The 22,911-nt window shown below is 40.2% G+C and overlaps 1 protein-coding gene across 6 annotated transcripts in view; it reads left to right on the top strand.

The window, feature by feature from the left end:
• LOC137429011 (partitioning defective 3 homolog) overlaps positions 1-22,911 on the top strand; it is a 455,854-nt gene that overhangs the window by 282,568 nt on the left and 150,375 nt on the right. For all 6 annotated transcript variants that reach the window (XM_068118986.2, XM_068118984.2, XM_068118985.2 and 3 more), the window contains 2 exons: positions 1,720-1,905; positions 2,925-3,095. In XM_068118986.2, the coding sequence (XP_067975087.2) occupies positions 1,720-1,905; positions 2,925-3,095 (357 nt within the window). The remainder of the gene's footprint in view (positions 1-1,719; positions 1,906-2,924; positions 3,096-22,911) is intronic.

The raw sequence follows: 22,911 nt of genomic DNA, 5'->3' as shown, positions 1-22,911 counted from the left end.
TCCCTGCGATGTCCATTGTAGTTGTCCGTCACACTGCGCCCTTTGTATACCGTTTCTAAAAAGGCAATGCTCCTCCGAAAGCCTTGTGCTTACACACGGCGTCTTTCTTTCTGTAACTGTTGTGGGTGAGCTCCTTGTGAATGGCAATGTGTCAGCCTTTTTAGGCAGTCATTTTGTATTCCTGATGTGACCCCACTTTCTGGCTGCATGCTGGGAAGGAGCAGGCTAAAGACACAAGACTGCTTTGTGTTGTGTGTGTGTGTGTGTGTGTGTGTGTGTGTGTGTGTGTGTGTGTGTGTGTGTGTGTGTGTGTGTGTAAGCAAGTTGTTGTTGCCCGCTATCTGCAAGCATGGGTGAGTTGCAGAAGATGGAGCGGAAAACTTCCAGGTCTCAAAGTATCCACCACGATTAGTGTGTGTATACGCAAAATGAAAGCCCTCTCTTCTTGTTCACTGCAACCAAATCAATGCAAGTTGTAAGCTATCTCAGCTCACTGAATAACTTGTTGATATAAGGACTCCATAGTGTTGTCCTTGTGGTTTTACAATGGACTGACGAATGCCATGATCTCCTCGAGCTGTTTATCTTCCAAAGGACGGCCTCCACTTTCATTCTGTAAACTCCGTAAGATAGGGCCAGTCGGTGACGGGCCCCGGCCCGGGTGCACCCCTCGCATGCGGCGTCACAGGAAACGGCCGGCCCATGGGACGCCTTCCACAAAGCCACTGGAGATCGAGTAACGGATCCCTCGAGCCAGTAAATGACCTCCCAGCTGCCAATGGACATGTGGCCAACTAAGTAACATAATTCTCCTTCACATTGGGCAAGAGGGAATAGCAAGAAATAACAAACAAACTGCGATTGGTTGACAAAGGTAACGGATTATTAATTATTTCATTTTTCTTTCGAAGCCAAATTTTCTCACCAATAAAGTGGAAACGTTTTTGGAGGATTGACTTCCAATTGCATTAAAACTGTTGTATTTTATGATCGTTACATTTGGGCTGAAATAGATCACTCTGTAATTGTCAGGTGACCCACCCCACCTCCAACTGCCCGACTAACCCCTTAAATGGATATTGGCCAACATGACCCTACAAAGGGTTCAGCACATTCTTACAATGGAGCCATGACATGTGTGCCAGACATCTGCCATGTTAGTCAAATTTCCTTCGAGTACCTTGCACTTCCCTTCTCTCTGTAAACTCCACTGTCCCCATAGCCCGTGCTGTCACATCCTCGATAATGTTTCGGGAGGGTTGGGTGGGGACCGGACTGGGGTTGTGGGGAGGACATGGAAAAAATAAGCTTATATTGACTCTTCCTCTGTGTTTTTAACATGTTCTGTTAGTTCTTTAGTTCCTTTCTGAACATTTTTGATTTCAGAGTGAATTTTTTTGTTTGCCAGCTCCATCTTTGTAATAACGAGTACAAATGAGTATTTCAAGTTGGAAATGTCTTCCAGTGAAAACAAATCAATAATCGACAAATCTTCTTCTTCTTTTTTTTTTTAACTCTGGACTTGTCACATTTTCTACACTTATCTGATCACATGATTTCTTCCCACAGTGAAATGAGAAGTTTGAGTGTAAAACTTATTTTGTGTCGAACTTGTTCCACCGTGTTTTCAACGCTTGTTGTGTCACACAGGAAGCTGATGATTATTATGGCGTTTCTAGTCTGGGAGCTCATTTGTGCTGTCGCCCCACGACGTGGCAGGCTCTTCCGGGCCGGCTCATCCTGACTGCAGCCGGGCCTTGCGAGTGCCTGGCTTTCGAGATCGTGTTGGGAGAAACCGGGGCCGCCGGGCTCGGTGTGAGCGTGAAAGGAACTCGGGCGAGGGACGGCGGACCTGACCTGGGAATTTTTGTGAAGTCCATCATTACCGGCGGCGCTGCTGCTCGGGTGAGCATCGGTTGCAGTCTTCGGAGTTGTGAACGGAAAAATGTTCACATCTGCAGTTATTGATCATAAAAAGAGGCAGAAATTCCATAAGAAATAGCTCTTCAGGTGTAAGGAGAGATGGAACCCATTAAAGGATGAGACTTTTGTCAAAATATTTGGAATGGAATGGGAGGGAAGGAAGAGATGTTCGTTAACAGCGAGATGTGGGTGCATATGTATCGATGGAAGGAATTTCCAAACAAGTAAAAAATTTGACTTTGCTAGTTCTGAAGGTTATTTTATTTATATCTCTGCAGCCGAATGCCGAAGGCATGTTCTCGAGTTGTCCATGAGTTAGTTTTCTGTTTTTTTTGTTCCATCGATAACTTGTGAACCGCTGCAGGGATTTCGACCAGACTTGGCACATGTATGGCCTGCAATACAAAGATGAACCAATTCGATTTGTTTAAAAGGTCATGTGCCCATTGAAAATCATTTTGCAGCCATAACTCGAGTAACACTATCTGATGTTGTTTCTCTTCTACTTCTCTCTTTTCTTTCTCGCACGCCCTCTAATTTTACCTTTAATTTTTCATGTGACCATAAATTGAGATCAAACGTAACATTGGGTTGACATCTAACGTGGGTGGAGATGTGTTGATTGACACATTCGAGTCGATTTATTTTTCTCCAGTTATCATCAACATTGAGGAGTTGATTGTAGTGCACACCATAGAAAGGGGCAGGTCAATGTGGCACTGCCAAAAGCTTGGTTTACCCAGTAGTGGAGCATTATGGTAAGGGGCATTCTCACATGATGAATTGAACTTTGTAATAACTCAGTTGAGTGGTGCAAAGATTATAAACACAACATTATGAAACTGTCCATTTCCAGATGAGGATGTGTTATAACTGCTCTAGGAATAGTCAACACAGCAAGGCCTCTTGTCAAGTGTGCCTGGAAAATGTACATGACGTGCCATTGCTGGTACATCCGGTCTTGTGTAGGTTGTGGAGATTGTTTGGTGCTGTCTGTGCAGGATGGCCGACTTCGAGTGAACGACCAGCTGGTGGCGGTGAATGGCGAATCCCTGTTAGGGCACAGCAATCCTGTGGCAATGGAGATGCTAAGACGCTCATTGGCTACCGATGGCTCCCTCAGCGGCCGAATTCAGCTTGTGGTAGCCCGGAGACCGGAGGCACGTGATGAGGTAGGCAAACGCTAAAAAGGACCTGGGATTTCATGATGAAAAGTTTGATTGAGTTACTTAAGAGGAGGAAAAGTAAGAGTGAAAACAAGTGTTTCTGTATGACTGGGTCAAAACATTCTAGGATCTGGACTATGTAATAGTGACTTTGCCGACCATTCGACATGAACACCATTACCTTATTTGGGCCCAACCTGGAGCATATGTGGAGGCAATGGGGTGGTCTTGTATTAAACCACAAAGGTCTGCCTGATGTAAAGGCCACCCAGAAAAGAAGGGATAGTGAAAATGAGGGAAATCCAAAGAACCCCTGCAGGCCACATGGCTCCACTATCCCTGCTCCGCAGGCGGCTGCGGAAATGTTTACTTTAAACGTAATTTTTCAGGTTGGGGCAATAAAGTGTGGGGCAGCCAGGAAGCTTAAAGCATGTGGCCCCCGTGTTTACCGCCCCATTTAACTAGCCCCATACCCGCAGGCACCGGGGTGCAGGTCAAACCTATGGTTGGCCGCATGTGCTACTGTCTGTCCATTTCTAGCAACTCTGGATATTTTACAATGGAGTATATACAGGGGGAACGAGGCGAGTTTTCTTTTTGTCTAATTATAATTGGTTTGTCTGCTTGCATGTCTGTGTGTGTCCCTGAATTTTGTGGGACATTGTACATACAACAACAGCTCAAGGTTGGCATGGACCTTCAATATTACAGAACATGTAAAAGTTATTGAAGAAAGATTTCCCAAAACTTGCTCAGTCCATCTCGCCTGGTTTTGGGAAGAAGCCTCCGTTTGTCACAGCATTAAAATGAGTGAATTTTGAAAACGGACTTCACTCGATCCTTTGTCCAAATATTCCCAAACACCTTCAGCGATATTGAGATCTGGCCTTTGAGGGGCCCATTCCACGTGGTGATGAACTCCAGCTTCCTCTTTCTTTTTGCAAATTTTTTATTTGTCCATTTGAGAGTTTTGAGAACTCATTATCTTCCTGTAAGATTATGTTTGGATAAATACGTCTTGTACCACTGGCGATAGATAGCATGGTCGATTAATATTTGTTTGTACCGTACTGCAGTCAATATACCATCAACTTTCAGCAATTTTCTAATACCATTTGAGGATGTGCATCCCAAAACTTGAATTGAACCTCCTCCATGCTCGATTGTTGGCTTAAAGCAAAGTTCTTTAAAAGTTTAAGTTTTCCATAATCTTACTTCCTGTCTTCGATTCGATACAAATCACTGAAACTTTGACTCCGCTGTCCAAACAAACCACCTTTGACCATTGTTTAATAGTCCAAGTTTTAGCCTTTTAGTCTTGTATCCCTTTCTTAAGAGGTTTTCCTACAGCAACCGATCCTTTAAATCCTGATTTCAAAAGTGACCTTCGTCCTCTTTATGGATGGACAACGACACCCGAGCCGTCTGCCAGTTCTGTTGTCAATTAAATGCTTGTCTTTCTATTCCTCAAGGATAATTATCTTCAAGAAATGCTCATTCTTGTTGGACAAATTTTTGGATATTCCAGGTCTAGGTTTGTCAAACCAGTCTTCCAGTCCCCTGCCCCTCCAGGTCAAATGCATTCTCCCAGAAACCCTTTCCTTGTTCCCCTGCCAACGTTTAGATTCCACTCTAACCTCGATCCTCTTATTTCTCTTTTGGAATTGTCTTCCTTAAACACTTGTCTCGAGCTTTTCCCTGCATGATTTAAAGTGTGCTAAAAAAATGGCCTCTAAAGGTGGTTTTTTTTTTTTTTTTTTACCCACTGCCACTAAATGGTCTATCCCATTTCATCACATAGCGTTACTAACTACATCTACTGTGACCTTATTAATTTTTCCCACCCTTCTCCATCATTTCTTCTCATTGTGTTGTGACTCTTTCATTTATTGTTGTCCCATTCTTTTATTCGACTTGAGCCTGGTGTTGACTTAGCAGTTAGGGTGCAGGCTTGGGATCCTAGGATCCTGGTTTTGAATCCCGGTCGATCGCTGAATTAACGCCAGTGGGGTTGGCTCGGCTGTCATCCTTCCGAGGTCGGCAAATTGAGCACCAGTTCACTGGTAATTCCCTGTGTGTCACAAGAGGCGACTAACAGGGTTGGCGGCAGGAAGAGCATCCGGCCATAAAACATTGCTTCAAAAAGAGGACCATGGTGCCCGAAAAGGCCAACCCCTGCTCTGCGGGGGAAAATGGCCTCTAAAGGTGGTTCTATACTTTTATTTGACTCATTTTGTCTATTGATTTATTGTCTCTCTGTTATTCTGTTCTTCAATGAGCCCCAATACCAGTATTAAAAAAAAACACATACGTATATGGGATATGCAAAATTATAATTCTTCTACCGTCTTCGGTAGAAGAAGTAGAAAAAAGCCGTCTTCTACCGACTCCTCTCTGGCCTTGCCCCCCCAGCCCTCTCTGGGCTCTGTCCCCCAAATATTCCTACAGGTCGCACAAGATCTGCCTGCAACCCTCTTATGGTTAAACTGCCAAAATCAAGACTTTCTGCTCACCTTCACTCCTTCATTCCTCTTTTCTCCCACCTCTGGAACAAACTCCCTCACTCTCTTCAATCCCACTCCACCCTCCAGGTCTTTAAAACAGCTGTTCACCACCATCTCTTATCCTCCCCCATCCAAAACCTTGATCTTTTCTACCCCCGCTAATTTCGGTCCCCTTGTGTTTTATACCTCTCCCCCCCCCCCCCCCTCCCCTTCCCATGCCTCCTGCCCCCAAGCCCTCTCCCTCCCACACTTCTTCTCCCTGCTCTCAAATGTTGTGTTTGTGTGCTTCCCCTTCTCTCCCCATATTGTCTTCCGCTCCCTCTTTTTGTATATTTTGTTTGTCTGGTTGATTTGTTTGTGAAATAAATGTTAGCTCTTTCACGAGCCTCGATTCAGTATACAAAAAAAAAAAAAAAAATAATAATAATAATAATACAGTAATGGATTTTATCAACTTGTATCCTTGCAAAAATAAGGAATCTTTGCTATAATTCACCAAATGTCTGTCTGTCTGTTCCCAGGTACCGAAAAAACGGCTGATGGGTACCGTAATCAAACGAAATTTTGGGTGGGTAATCCTGGGACCCCCTGGAGTAAAATAGGCTATATTGTTTTTCCATTTTTTTTTCTCCAATTTTCCCAATTTTCCAGTTTTTCCAAACACGATGGAATAATATTTACCGATATGAACAGTGATATGGCTTTTATTGAAATTCTACAAATACTGTTTAGATTTTGATGATTTGCGTGTGATATGATTTAACGGATGTTTATATAAATCGTTTAAAATAAAAAAAAGCCTTCAATTTCTGATATTTTGCCTTTTCATTTGGGCCTCCCAATTGAAGCCCCGCCCGTAGGGCGGGTACCGTTGCTAGTATGGTAAATGATGGATGTAAATATCACGGCCTAAACCTTAAGGTGTACGAATATGTTTCTAACGCTGAAAATGTGCTGTTTTACCTTTGTATGTACAAAGATCCCACATTCACAAGCAGGTTAGCCCGCACCATTTTTCCATCCATCTCGATGCCAGTATTAATAATTAGCAATCATAAAACTTGTAAAAAGCGTTATTTTTGAATTGTTGCTTTATAGTGGAACATACCATCAAACTTCGCCGATTGATTGTTGGTGGAATTCTCAGCTGATATCTACACAATGCTTGTGTAAATTAGGAAGGAAGGAATTAAATGAGGAAACTAATTGAGAAATGGGGAGGATAAGGAAGGAAATAGACTGTCAGTAGGGAGGAGGGACAGCCTCGGAAGGAAGAAGGTAACTGGAGGAGACAGAAACTATGAGGTTCAACTGAAATTCTACTATTTATGCATACCTAAGGTAGATGGTCGCTCAGGTTGTCGACAGCTCTACTACTACTTCAACTGTCACAAATAATCCCACCTTCTTGTGGGTTTAGCCAATGGGAAACGTTTTGGCCCAAGTCATTTTCATGAACCAACTGGCCAGGCTCGACGTTGGACTGGAGTTAGGAATTTGTTAAGGGTCCCGTGATACCTGCAACTTATACTACCTGCTTCTTATACTGCTACGACTACTTATACTGCTACTTATTGCGCAAGACACTGTGGGATCTCTAGCATCAACTAATTAACTCAGCTTAACATCCATGCGAGGGAGGGAACACTTTGTGATATTAGGCCTGCGAAGCACCAGTACACGGAATCAAACACAAACTAAATAAACATCTCAAAGGTAGATACACTAGCTGTGCATCATCCTGTTGGACTCCCAAACTCCTACGTACCATTACCAAGCTTCACTTGCAATAAATTCTACCACATCCAAAAAATATAATGTTTTATATGTACATTGTTTAAGGATCATGGACGAGCTTGTTGCTTGCATTTCCTCAAGACCAATTAACGCAAGGAATCAAATTCTAACCCCTGTTGTTTTCCCCATCACGTGGTAAGTTCTCGCACCACTGGACTTGGTGGTTAAAAATGATTACCACTTCCTGTTCATTATGACCTCATGAAAGAAAAGTCAGATGGTCCACTTCCTTGCAACACACAACCCATGCCAACCCACAACTCCCATTTACACTGCAATACAATTTCTGCTCGTGCATCATACAATGGACAATACATCTCCACTTATATCGAAGGAGAACAACCTCCATGTTGTTTGTCAACCTGTCAATACATCTCCGAGGGAATTGTCAAGCAACAATTCCTTTTATTCTTACTGAGAACAGCAGGAAGGAAGTTGTGCTTTCTTGTGGGAGAAGGATGATAAGGTGTAATGGAGGGAGGGAAAGCCAAAGCGTTGCGTGGTCACGAACCAAAGTGTTAGTCGTGCTGGTAATCCGACTTATTATTCAGTTGCAACTCTGTTAAGCAATCAACTTCAAGTGTGTGGTGAATAATGGACCTCTCCGGTGCTGTGATTTATCCACTGCAGAGTTCCCCTCATCTTGTACTCCATTTTGGTGGAGGAATTATCATTGCACCACCCTAACCAAATGATGGCTCAACTCGTCGGAGATGGGATCAAAACTAACACTTACGATGGCTTTAGCAATGCGGATGAAATTCAGGAGGTCGGTTTATGCCACAAAGTCACCAAAACCTTAGAGCTTGATGACTGTCATTTATGACCTCAAAGTTTTCTGGTTGGCAAGGACAGGGAATTTATGGATTTGCAAATGTGGCCTCTGTACTCTGACTTTTACACACTTTTTCTATTTTTTATTTTTTGTGTACAAGATCGAGGCTCGTGTAAGAGCTAACATAGTTCACAAAAAAACAAACTGACACATGAAACATAAAACATATAATAAAGGGAGCGGGAGACAAGATGGAGAGCAGGGACATTGGGAGATCTGTGGGAGGGAGAGGGCTTGGGGGAGGAGGCATGGGAAGGGGGTATGGGGGTGGGATAGGTAAAAAAAAACACATGGATACTGCTAGGACTTCCAGGAAATAAGTCGGTATTTTAAAAAAGTGGATCTGGGGTGAATTAATTAAATAAGTTTTAATTAATTGTATTAATTGAATATAACTAATTAACTAATAATTCATTAATTACTTTCATTAATTATGAAAATAATTAATTAAATAATTAACACTTGTACGTAGCGTGGACATAGTCCATCATGCAATTGCAATGGGTACCTGTAAATGTGAATGTGCTCTCTTCTGATGGCCCCTCTACCTTCATGGATTGTCCATATAATGAGAAGGTAATGAGAAATGAATGCTCGGTCTTGAAAACGTGAAAAACAAATCAAAATTCGATGACTAGTATTTTGTTTTCCTACCCATGGAGTGACTCCCAAGATTGGTGGTTCATGATGCAATGGTGGTTGTGTTGTTTGATGAAATGAAAAACAAGTACACATACATTCAAAGTACACCGCCCCATGCCAAATAATTAAATATGCTGCAGCGCGGCATTGCCGGGGCGCCTCTGGCGCCCGGCAATACCGCAGTGCAGCTCATTGAGGCTGCATTCGGAGGGAGAGGTGTACACGAATTGATTGATTAATTGTATAATTAAAATCAACCAAAGATTATCACAAAATATTTTCATAATCAATTGGCTAATCGCATAACTAAACCACTAGTGCTTCATCCGAAGATGTATCTTTTAGAAATTTAATTAAATAAGTCATTTATAAAAAATTAAATAATTAATTGATTACTCAATAAATAATTAATCGATTAATCAATAAAGAATTAATAGATGAAATGATTAATCAATAAATCAAAAATATCCTTGATAGCCACATCACTTGGTCACTCATGTCCAAATATTAGCTTCCAAGCTCAAAAGGTGCCTGAGATATTGGCCAAATGAGAAAGAAAATAAATAAATGATTATTAATGAAAATAAATAAATAATAATCATAAAAAAATTTAATTATTAATCAATTTGGTCAGAGAACACATAAACTACCACTATTTCATCAGAATCTGTAACTTAAAAAAAAAATTTTTTTTGTCATTAATCGAATAATTAAATAATTAATCGATTAATTGATTAATTAATAAATCAAAAATATCCTTTGCAGCCAAATTACCTGGTCATTGGCATGTCCAAATGTCAGCTTCCTAACTCAAAAGGTGCCTGAGTTAATGGTCAGAAGAGAAAGGAAATGTGATTAATTAAATAAGTACTTAATTAATCGCTAATAATTAAATAACTCCTCAATTTATTGATTAATCAAAAAAATATATAGCGTTTTTGACAAAGGACTTGCTCACTATTGTGCCGAGATTTCAGCTTCCTAGCTCAAAGGATGGCTGAGATATCGTCCGGACAAACAAACAAGAAAGAAAACAAGTACACATACATTCAAAGTACACCGCCCCATGCCAAATAATTAAATATGCTGCAGCGCGGCATTGCCGGGGCGCCTCCGGCGCCCGGCAATACCGCAGTGCAGCTCATTGAGGCTGCATTGGGAGGGAGAGGTGTACACTAATTGATTGATTAATTGTATAATTAAAATCAATAAAAGATTATCACAAAATATTTTCATAATCAATTGGCTAATCGCATAACTAAACCACTAGTGCTTCATCCGAAGATGTATCTTTTAGAAATTTAATTAAATAAGTCATTTATAAAAAATTAAATAATTAATTGATTACTCAATAAATAATTAATCGATTAATCAATAAATAATTAATAGATGAAATGATTAATCAATAAATCAAAAATATCCTTGATAGCCACATCACTTGGTCACTCATGTCCAAATATTAGCTTCCCAGCTCAAAAGGTGCCTGAGATATTGGCCAAATGAGAAAGAAAATAAATAAATGATTAATAATGAAAATAAATAAATAATAATCATAAAAAACATTAAATTATTAATCAATTTGGTCAGCGAACACATAAACTACCACTATTTCATCAGAATCTGTAACTTAAAAAAAAAAATTTTTTTTGTCATTAATCGAATAATTAAATAATTAATCGATTAATTGATTAATTAATAAATCAAAAATATCCTTTGCAGCCAAATCACCTGGTCATTGGCATGTCCAAATATCAGCTTCCTAACTCAAAAGCTGCCTGAGTTAATGGTCAGAAGAGAAAGGAAATTTAATTAATTAAATAAGTACTTAATTAATCGCTAATAATTAAATAACTCCTCAATTTATTGATTAATCAAAAAAAAAAAATACTGTTTTTGACAAAGGACTTGCTCACTACTGTGCCGAAATTTCAGCTTCCTAGCTTAAAGGATGGCTGAGATATCGTCCGGACAAACAAACAAGAAAGAAAACAAGAAAGAAACCAGAGTGAAAACTGAGTACTCTCTTTCAGCGTGTGTCACTGCCGAGCCCCCTTTGGTGCCCGGCAATGACGATTTGCAATGCCTGGAGATGGCATAGGAAAGGAGCGGTGTACAACAAACAAACAAACAAACAAACAACCAGAGTAAAAACCGAGTACTCTCTTTCAGCGTGCGTTACTGCCGAGCCCCCTTCGGTGCCCGGCAATGACGATTTGCAATGCCTGGAGATGGCATAGGAAAGGAGCGGTGTACAACAAACAAACAAACAACCAGAGTGAAAACTGAGTACTCTCTTTCAGCGTGCGTCACTGCCGAGCCCCCTTCGGTGCCCGGCAATGACGATTTGCAATGCCTGGAGATGGCATAGGAAAGGAGCGGTGTACAACAAGAAAGAAAACAAACAAACAAACAAACAAACAACCAGAGTGAAAACTGAGTACTCTCTTTCAGCGTGCGTCACTGCCGAGCCCCCTTCGGTGCCCGGCAATGACGATTTGCAATGCCTGGAGATGGCATAGGAAAGGAGCGGTGTACAACAAGTAGAAATACATTCAAAGTACACCGCCCCATGCCAAATAATTAAATATGCTGCAGCGCGGCATTGCCGGGGCGCCTCAGGCGCCCGGCAATACCGCAGTGCAGCTCATTGAGGCTGCATTGGGAGGGAGAGGTGTACACTAATTGATTGATTAATTGTATAATTAAAATCAATAAAAGATTATCACAAAATATTTTCATAATCAATTGGCTAATCGCATAACTAAACCACTAGTGCTTCATCCGAAGATGTATCTTTTAGAAATTTAATTAAATAAGTCATTTATAAAAAATTAAATAATTAATTGATTACTCAATAAATAATTAATCGATTAATCAATAAATACTTAATAGATGAAATGATTAATCAATAAATCAAAAATATCCTTGATAGCCACATCACTTGGTCACTCATGTCCAAATATTAGCTTCCCAGCTCAAAAGGTGCCTGAGATATTGGCCAAATGAGAAAGAAAATAAATAAATGATTAATAATGAAAATAAATAAATAATAATCATAAAAAAATTAAATTATTAATCAATTTGGTCAGAGAACACATAAACTACCACTATTTCATCAGAATCTGTAACTTTAAAAAAAAAAAATTTTTTGTCATTAATCGAATAATTAAATAATTAATCGATTAATTGATTAATTAATAAATCAAAAATATCCTTTGCAGCCAAATCACCTGGTCATTGGCATGTCCAAATATCAGCTTCCTAACTCAAAAGGTGCCTGAGTTAATAATGGTCAGAAGAGAAATGAAATTTAATTAATTAAATAAGTACTTAATTAAACGCTAATAATTAAATAACTCCTCAATTAATTGATTAATCAAAAAACAAAAAATACCGTTTTTGACAAAGGACTTGCTCACTATTGTGCCGAAATTTCAGCTTCCTAGCTCAAAGGATGGCTGAGATATCGTCCGGACAACCAAGGAAACAAGAAAACAAACAAGTACACATACATTCAAAGTACACCGCCCCATGCCAAATAATTAAATATGCTGCAGCGCGGCATTGCCGGGGCGCCTCCGGCGCCCGGCAATACCGCAGTGCAGCTCATTAAGGCTGCATTGGGAGGGAGAGGTGTACACTAATTGATTGATTAATTGTATAATTAAAATCAATAAAAGATTATCACAAAATATTTTCATAATCAATTGGCTAATCGCATAACTAAACCACTAGTGCTTCATCCGAAGATGTATCTTTTAGAAATTTAATTAAATAAGTCATTTATAAAAAATTAAATAATTAATTGATTACTCAATAAATAATTAATCGATTAATCAATAAATAATTAATAGATGAAATGATTAATCAATAAATCAAAAATATCCTTGATAGCCACATCACTTGGTCACTTATGTCCAAATATTAGCTTCCCAGCTCAAAAGGTGCCTGAGATATTGGCCAAATGAGAAAGAAAATAAATAAATGATTAATAATGAAAATAAATAAATAATAATCATAAAAAAATTAAATTGGTAATCAATTTGGTCAGAGAACACATAAACTACCACTATTTCATCAGAATCTGTAACTTAAAAAAAAAATTTTTTTGGGTCATTAATCGAATAATTAAATAATTAATCGATTAATTGATTAATTAATAAATCAAAAATATCCTTTGCAGCCAAATCACCTGGTCATTGGCATGTCCAAATATCAGCTTCCTAACTCAAAAGGTGCCTGAGTTAATAATGGTCAGAAGAGAAATGAAATTTAATTAATTAAATAAGTACTTAATTAAACGCTAATAATTAAATAACTCCTCAATTAATTGATTAATCAAAAAACAAAAAATACCGTTTTTGACAAAGGACTTGCTCACTATTGTGCCGAAATTTCAGCTTCTTAGCTTGAAGGATGGCTGAGATATCGCCCGGACAACCAAGAAAACAAACAAACAAGAAACCAGAGTGAAAACTGAGTACTCTCTTTCAGCGTGCGTCACTGCCGAGCCCCCTTTGGTGCCCGGCAATGACGATTTGCAATGCCTGGAGATGGCATAGGAAAGGAGCGGTGTACAACAAACAAGAAACCAGAGTGAAAACTGAGTACTCTCTTTCAGCGTGCGTCACTGCCAAGCCCCCTTCGGTGCCCGGCAATGACGATTTGCAATGCCTGGAGGTGGCATAGGAAAGGAGCGGTGTACAACAAGTACACATACATTCAAAGTACACCGCCCCATGCCAAATAATTAAATATGCTGCAGCGCGGCATTGCCGGGGCGCCTCCGGCGCCCGGCAATACCGCAGTGCAGCTCATTAAGGCTGCATTGGGAGGGAGAGGTGTACACTAATTGATTGATTAATTGTATAATTAAAATCAATAAAAGATTATCACAAAATATTTTCATAATCAATTGGCTAATCGCATAACTAAACCACTAGTGCTTCATCCGAAGATGTATCTTTTAGAAATTTAATTAAATAAGTCATTTATAAAAAATTAAATAATTAATTGATTACTCAATAAATAATTAATCGATTAATCAATAAATAATTAATAGATGAAATGATTAATCAATAAATCAAAAATATCCTTGATAGCCACATCACTTGGTCACTCATGTCCAAATATTAGCTTCCCAGCTCAAAAGGTGCCTGAGATATTGGCCAAATGAGAAAGAAAATAAATAAATGATTAATAATGAAAATAAATAAATAACAAGTACAAATACATTCAAAGTACACCGCCCCATGCCAAATAATTAAATGTGCTGCAGCGCGGCATTGCCGGGGCGCCTCCGGCGCCCGGCAATACCGCAGTGCAGCTCATTGAGGCTGCATTGGGAGGGAGAGGTGTACACTAATTGATTGATTAATTGTATAATTAAAATCAATAAAAGATTATCACAAAATATTTTCATAATCAATTGGCTAATCGCATAACTAAACCACTAGTGCTTCATCCGAAGATGTATCTTTTAGAAATTTAATTAAATAAGTCATTTATAAAAAATTAAATAATTAATTGATTACTCAATAAATAATTAATCGATTAATCAATAAATAATTAATAGATGAAATGATTAATCAATAAATCAAAAATATCCTTGATAGCCACATCACTTGGTCACTCATGTCCAAATATTAGCTTCCCAGCTCAAAAGGTGCCTGAGATATTGGCCAAATGAGAAAGAAAATAAATAAATGATTAATAATGAAAATAAATAAATAATAATCATAAAAAAATTAAATTATTAATCAATTTGGTCAGAGAACACATAAACTACCACTATTTCATCAGAATCTGTAACTTAAAAAAAAAAAAATTTTTTGTCATTAATCAAATAATTAAATAATTATTCGATTAATTGATTCATTAATAAATCAAAAATATCCTTTGCAGCCAAATCACCTGGTCATTGGCATGTCCAAATATCAGCTTCCTAACTCAAAAGGTGCCTGAGTTAATGGTCAGAAGAGAAAGGAAATTTAATTAATTAAATAAGTACTTAATTAATCGCTAATAATTAAATAACTCCTCAATTAATTGATTAATCAAAAAACAAAAAATACCGTTTTTGACAAAGGACTTGCTCACTATTGTGCCGAAATTTCAGCTTCCTAGCTCAAAGGATGGCTGAGATATCGTCCGGACAACCAAGGAAACAAGAAAACAAACAAACAAGAAACCAGAGTGAAAACTGAGTACTCTCTTTCAGCGTGCGTCACTGCCAAGCCCCCTTCGGTGCCCGGCAATGACGATTTGCAATGCCTGGAGGTGGCATAGGAAAGGAGCGGTGTACAATAATCATAAAAAAATTAAATTGGTAATCAATTTGGTCAGAGAACACATAAACTACCACTATTTCATCAGAATCTGTAACTTAAAAAAAAAATTTTTTTGGGTCATTAATCGAATAATTAAATAATTAATCGATTAATTGATTAATTAATAAATCAAAAATATCCTTTGCAGCCAAATCACCTGGTCATTGGCATGTCCAAATATCACCTTCCTAACTCAAAAGGTGCCTGAGTTAATAATGGTCAGAAGAGAAATGAAATTTAATTAATTAAATAAGTACTTAATTAAACGCTAATAATTAAATAACTCCTCAATTAATTGATTATTCAAAAAACAAAAAAATACCGTATTTGACAAAGGACTTGCTCACGACTGTGCCGAAATTTCAGCTTCTTAGCTCAAAGGATGGCTGAGATATCGTCCGGACAACCAAGAAAGAAAACAAACAAACAACCAGAGTGAAAACTGAGTACTCTCTTTCAGCGTGCGTCACTGCCGAGCCCCCTTTGGTGCCCGGCAATGACGATTTGCAATGCCTGGAGATGGCATAGGAAAGGAGCGGTGTACAACAAACAAGAAACCAGAGTGAAAACTGAGTACTCTCTTTCAGCGTGCGTCACTGCCGAGCCCCCTTTGGTGCCCGGCAATGACGATTTGCAATGCCTGGAGATGGCATAGGAAAGGAGCGGTGTACAACAAACAAGAAACCAGAGTGAAAACTGAGTACTCTCTTTCAGCGTGCGTCACTGCCGAGCCCCCTTTGGTGCCCGGCAATGACGATTTGCAATGCCTGGAGATGGCATAGGAAAGGAGCGGTGTACAACAAGAAAGAAGGCAAGAAAACAAACAACCAGAGTGAAAACCGAGTACTCTCTTTCAGCGTGCGTCACTGCCGAGCCCCCTTCGGTGCCCAGCAATGACGATTTGCAATGCCTGGAGATGGCATAGGAAAGGAGCGGTGTACAACAAACAACCAGAGTGAAAACTGAGTACTCTCTTTCAGCGTGCGTCACTGCCGAGCCCCCTTCGGTGCCCAGCAATGACGATTTGCAATGCCTGGAGATGGCATAGGAAAGGAGCGGTGTACAACAAACAACCAGAGAGAAAACTGAGTACTCTCTTTCAGCGCGCGTCACTGCCGAGCCCCCTTCGGTGCCCAGCAATGACGATTTGCAATGCCTGGAGATGGCATAGGAAGGGAGCGGTGTACAACAAAAGGTTTGCTTGGGTTTCGGGAGACGTTTCAGGTGATTTCTAAAAGCAAAATGCAGCAGCATCTTCCCCAGTCACGTGAAAAAGTAAGTACACCCCAGGTAAAGTTTTGGCTTTTTCAACATATTTCAACATACAGCTATTTGATCTTCATTTCAACAATATTGATAGATAGAGGTGATATAATATAACAAATATCATGAAACATTTACATTTTTAGTCCATTGTATAATTTAAATAAACATAAATGCAAATTTCGCATGTGGAAAAAGTAAGTACACCCCTACATTTATCACTGCTTCAAATACCTAAAATTAGAATCAGGTGCACCAGCTCAGGTGCAAATGATTAGAACATCGTTAGAGAGGATCTTGGAGGAACCTGTCTTATTCAAACCTCAGACATTTAGTTTGGTTTTCTCTTTGTTGTTGAAGTGTGCAGCATCACCATGCTTAGATCAACAGAGCTCTCTGAGGCCTTCATAAAGAAGGTTCGAGATGCCTACGAGTCTGGGAAGGGATTTTAAAAGATCTCCAAACAATTTGAAATCAATCATGTGACTGTCTGGAAGATCATCTACAAGTGGAGAAGATTCCAAACAACTGCCAACTTGTTCAGGCCAGGCCGCCCCAGGAAGTTCAGCCCGAGAGCAGACCGCAATATGCTGAGTCTCTAAGACTGAGGTCTCTAAGAACCCAAGAATGTCATCACGGGACCTACAGGTAGCTCTTGCCACTGTTGATGTCAAAGTGCACGAGTCTACCATTAGAAAGAGGCTGCACAAATTTGATCTACATGGGAGGTGTGCCAGGAGGAAACCTTTGCTGTCCAGAAATAACATCAGGGCAAGACTAAAGTTTGCCAATGAACAGCTCGGCAAAGACCAGCACTTCTGGAACAATGTGCTCTGGACAGATGAGTCAAAGGTAGAGCTATTTGGCCACAGTACCATAAGACATGTTTGGCGAAAACCAAAGATAGCATTTGACCACAAGAACCTGATACCAACTGTAAAGCATGGTGGTGGAAATATTATGGTTTGGGGCAGCTTTGCTGCATCAGGGCCTGGGCTGCTCACCATCATAGAATCCACGATGAATTCTTCATTGTACTAGAGGGTGCTTGAGGATAATGTGAAGCCATCTGTCGGAAAGTTGAAGCTCAACCGAAGGTGAACCTTGCAACATGACAATGACCCTAAACATACCAGTAAATCCACCAAGGAATGGCTGAAAAGAAAGAAATGGAGGGTTCTGGAATGGCCAAGTCAAAGCCCGGATCTAAATCCCATCGAGATGTTGTGGGGGGATTTGAAACGAGCTGTGCATGCAAGAAACCCCTCAAACATCGCACATCTGAAAGAATTCTGCATGGAGGAGTGGGCAAAAATTTCTCCCAGTCGATGTCAGAGACCGGCAGATAGTTATAAGAATCGCCCACTTGAGGTTGTTTCTGCCAAAGCGGGCAATACCACCTATTTGAGCCAAGGGGGTACTTACTTTTTCCACATGCGCAATTTGCATTTATGTTTATTTAAATTATACAATGGACTACAAAATGTAAATGTTTCATGATATTTGTTATATTATATCACCTTTATCTATCAATATTGTTGAAATGAAGATCAAATAGCTGTATGTTGAAATATGTTGAAAAAGTCAAAACTTTACATGGGGTGTACTTACTTTTTCACGTGACTGTACATGGGTGGGATATGATTTTTCATGGCCAATGTCGCCCGCCGTCAGTGTCTCAAGAAAAAATTGGGTGGCACGGGATTCTTGGATGCCCATGATGCTTGGCACTTCGACATGGATTGGTCCATGGAGTTCTCATACGGGATTGTTCATTCATAACCCATTCATTTATTCATTCTTTGTTTTAGTTACCTTTGTAAACATGTTTGAAGATTCATGTTGTATTGTTGTATCACATGGTAACGATTCAGCCACTGTACTGGAATAGTATGAATGGAAAATAAGCAAATCTCACAAATCCAAATTCTCTAATATTTGTTGCATGTTTGTTGCAACAACAACAACAACAATATACATTGAGCATTTCCTAAAGTTAAGCAATATCTCAATTGGATATTGTTTGTGCTTGTTCTTTTTTCTTTGTAGTCTTTGGCTTTAATTGGGGTTTAAACTTTAAGGTAGTGTCTGTAATACTGTTTGTGTACCCGTGTGTTTGTGTTCCCGTGTGTTTGTGTACCTTTGTGTTTGTGTACCCGTTTGTTTGTGTACCCTTGTGTTTGTGTACCCTTGTGTTTGTGTGTGCCGGACTCTGTAAGGGACTGTATGTGGTTGCAGGAAAACTTGATCGCACCAAATGTAAAATTTGAGCAAGGCCCTTTTGATTGGAATATGCAAATAAGCAAGTTTTCCCACTGAAATTGCCCACAACTGTCTCACTATTCTTCCGTAGCGATGTGGGCAGCATCAACTTTTATTGGTGACACTTTGGTTCCCATCCTAAGTTTTCTGTAGGCATTTGAGAGTCGACCATTAAGTGTGGACCCTCTTTGATTGACAGCACCATGCATGTTGTGTAGATTATCACATCCCAGCTGTGGGTTATGAGTGAGCCAGCTGGGTTTTACCTACAACACCATGAGCAGACCCCAATGGCATACTGGTTAGAGTGTTGGCCCTAAGTCTGGGAGGTTGTCTGTTGTATTCCCATTCTGGCAGAGTCGTACCAAAACTTCTTTTTTTTTGTATACAAGATCGAGGCTCGTGAAAGAGCTAATATTAATCACACAAAAAAAATCAAACCAGACACATAAAACATATAATAAGGGGAGCGGTAGACAAGATGCGGAGAGAGGGGGAGGCACACAAACACAACATTTGAGAGCAGGGACATCGGGAGATCTGTGGGAGGGAGGGGGCTTGGGGGGAGGTGGCATGGGAAGGGGGGGTGGGGGGGGGGAATATAAAACACAAGGACACTGCAAGGACTTCCAGGAAAGAAGTCGTTATTTAAAAAAAGTGGATCTGGGATGAATTAACGGGGGTAGAAAAGATCAAGGTTTTGGATGGGGGAAGATAAGAGATGGTGGTGAACAGCTGTTTTAAAGACCTGGAGGGAGGAGTGGGATTGAAGAGAGTGAGGGAGTTTGTTCCAGAGGCAGGAGAAAAGAGGACTGAAAGAGCGAAGGTGAGCAGAGAGTCTTGATTTTGGGAGTTTAACCATAAGTGGGTTGCTGGCAGATCTTGTGCGACCTGTAGGAATATTTGGGGGACAGAGCACAGACAGCGCTGAGGGAGCAAGGCCTGAGAGGAGTCGGTAGAAGGCAAGATTTTAAATGCCATGCACTGCTTCCTCGCTAAATGTACAGCATTTTGAGGGTAGAGCATGGATAACCCCCTCGGTTGGCATCTATGGGAAGGAGGAGGCAATTTTTCCATATTTGCAAGTGAAGAGAAAAGTGACAACGTATGACGTCACACGTCGCCCATACCCGGAGTGCCCCGGGAAGTTGCTTCACTCCCCCCAAGCTCAGCAGCTATGTTTGTCTCTAGTGTAACCCAGTGTTATCTCTTGCATTTTCTCCTTTGACCCTGTTTAACAAAAAGGTATTTTCACGATACTATAACTAGCTTGCGTTCCAGAAGGTTGAAGTCCAAATCGATTTCGCCATTCCGCTCTCTTCATCCGGATCTGCAGCCACAGCTTCTGGGATGCGAGTCCTGCATCCTTATCACTTGGAAATTTTTATCATAATGTTAGCTGTCTTTCTTTAAAATAGAGAAGAATCTGCAGCCACTTTAATTTTTGTAATGATGCTTCTGCCTCTCTGACTTGCAACCCACCAGGAGGTTCTTCAGGTGTACCACCTGAACGCGGAGTGTTAAGCCATTTTCACACCAGAAATGCTGCCATTGAAATACCGGCATTGCGCAACTCACTGCAATTGCATGCAATGTCGGCATTGGTTTTAGATACCACTCACATCAAAGCAATGCCAGTAAATTGATGTGGCAATGCCGCATTGCCGCAATTTTACTGGAAGCTGGTGCGATGTGAATGGGGCCTTATTATTACACAGGTGTCGATAAAGAAACAATTGGAAGATGATTGGATGTTTTTTTTTGGAGCCTGTCTGAACGTTTTCATTTTTATTTTTTTTGGCCTTATAAATATTTATAAAGACATCATTTAATGTGAATATTGTTATTACCACTGATAATATGCTTGCGGTTGAGTCGTGCACAATTCCCAGCTTGGTCTCGATGACCCGGACTGTGTGTGTTGCCTTTCATTACCCTCGCCTGAGGAGAGGGTATTGCATTTGAGTCCGTTTGTTTGTCTGTCTGTTTGTCTGTCTGTTTGTTTGTCTGTTTCTTTGTCTGTCTGTTTCTTTGTCTGTCTGTTTGTTTGTCTGTCTGTTTGTTTGTCTGTCTGTTTGTTTGTCTGTTTGGCTGCACGGAATAAATATGATTTTATCAGCAACCGTTGGACGGATTGACAGGAAATTTTCACCATAGGTGCAACTCCACCTGTATAATTTTTTAATGATAATTATGACGTCATATGTCACGTGGTTCGGCCGCCATCTTGGAAAACCGAAAAACTTTGCACCTCTATATCGCCGAAAGCGCTGAATAGAAAAAATTGAGACATGGCTCATTGTAAAGAACTCTCCATGGCGAATAAAATATGTTAATGATGATGTCATAGGTGCCTCCATTATGACGTCATAATTTGACAAGTACAAAACGTCATCCGATCAAGATGAAATTTCTTGAGCATAATCTAGGAATAAATTAGTGGAGAAAAAAAAATAGTGATGTTATCGGTCACGTGGTTGAGCTGCCTTTTTGTTTTAACACAAAAGCCTTAAAAACCACTGAAAATGCATCCTGGCGAGGGCTTGCAATCTCTGATTGCTCTTTTTCTTGTTGTGTGATGTACAGGGTTTCAAAAGACTGGAATCGTAGGAAAAAAAATGTCAGACGATGTCTTCAAGGTGGATAGGATGCTGTGGACCGATATATTGGCCCCCACCTGGTCCAGATGTAACGCCAATTGACTTTTCTCTTTGTGCACACCTGGAATCGGTGGTTTCTACCACGAATCCACGTACTATTGAAAATTGATGGGTCAATGTTAAGAAACTTACGTCCAAGAATTGACATGTGTGTGCACTTGTCCGTGGCCCACAATCTGAGCGATTATATTAAATAAAATTGTAAAATAAATCTGGGAGTTTTCCGGACTTTTGAGGCACCCCCGTATAATAAATCACTGCGTTAAAATATGGGAACATGCAGAAGGGAAGAAAATAAATAAATAAAATAAATGAAAAAAATTATGGAAAAAATGTTTCCAAGGAACTTTGTAGGGCTGATGTCCCACAGGGAGTGAACATAAGAGGTTAGAAATGCTGAAGACTTAAAATTGGTCTCTGTCTCATAACCTCGCATGCCAGTAGCAACCCCGGAGCGTGTTTGTTAATGTTAGTGCGTTTGGGAATGGGAGGCACAAAGAGGGGGTCAGAGCCGCTAAACTCCCTTGCAATTAGCCACGGGGAGAGGCAAAGCTGCAAAAACAACAATTCCATGCGCTCTTTTGTTCCGCGGCACCAGTGGTAGTTTAATAATGCAGAGGAAGCGGGAAGCATTTCATCACCGAAGCCTTCTCTCTGGAATGTATTTGATCGGCCTTCGAAAATCAAAAGAAGGGGAAAAAACCAAAGAAAGTGCTAAATTCTATCGCGGGTTCTTGAAGAACTCTTAACGTTGGTTTATAGATACTTTTACTAATTAGTCGATGTATTGCTCGAGCCGATAATTTATCAAGAGGGCAATTCTGTGGAAGGGGCTCTTGAGGGCATGTTGTACTGGCAGGCTTTTTGGCCTTGTAACCTTGTGTTCTCCCAGGCTTTTTAAAGTGACCTCGGCAATGGATCTTGCATTGACATTTTTCACCCCTAGCCTCCAGCCACATTAGATGCTTTTTTGCATTTTGACAAATTTAGATACTCCACCCTGTCCTCCTCATCCCACTCCTATTTTCTGTTCAAATGCATCCCCACCCACCCAATGGCATTCTATCTTGGAATATGTGCTCTCTCTGGTTTTTACTTTTTCTCTAGGTGGACTTCATTGATCATTTGCATCATGGCCTGATTGTGAGAGATTTGAATAATTTAGAACTGTGAGGATGTATTAATTAAGTGTCCCATGTAGTGATCATGGTACTTCCTCTAATCCAAGTTCCCCTCCTCTTGAAAAGTTAACTGCACTCACAGCTGGGCACAGGTATTTGTGGCTGTTCATGGTCCTGTCATTCACAGCGGTGTTAACAATCGCTGAAGTGTGTGGCATGCACTCCATGCTGGATACTGGGCCGTAACATCGGGGTCGTACTATGTATACCCCCGAGAGTGAGTAAAGAGAGTGATCGAGGAGCACAGAGACTCTGCCGCCGCCGCTTTGATCTACGCTCCTTGTGCAATTGATGGCTCTGTTTGGACCCTCGCGCCCCATTTGACCAGAGCATGCTGGGACAAACAGGG

This window comes from Myxine glutinosa, chromosome 6 (assembly GCF_964187855.1).
Source record: "Myxine glutinosa chromosome 6, kmMyxGlut1.1, whole genome shotgun sequence".
Classification (NCBI taxonomy): Eukaryota; Metazoa; Chordata; class Myxini; order Myxiniformes; family Myxinidae; genus Myxine; species Myxine glutinosa.
Note: the sequence above shows the minus strand (reverse complement) of the source record. Positions and strands in the feature narration are given on the sequence as shown.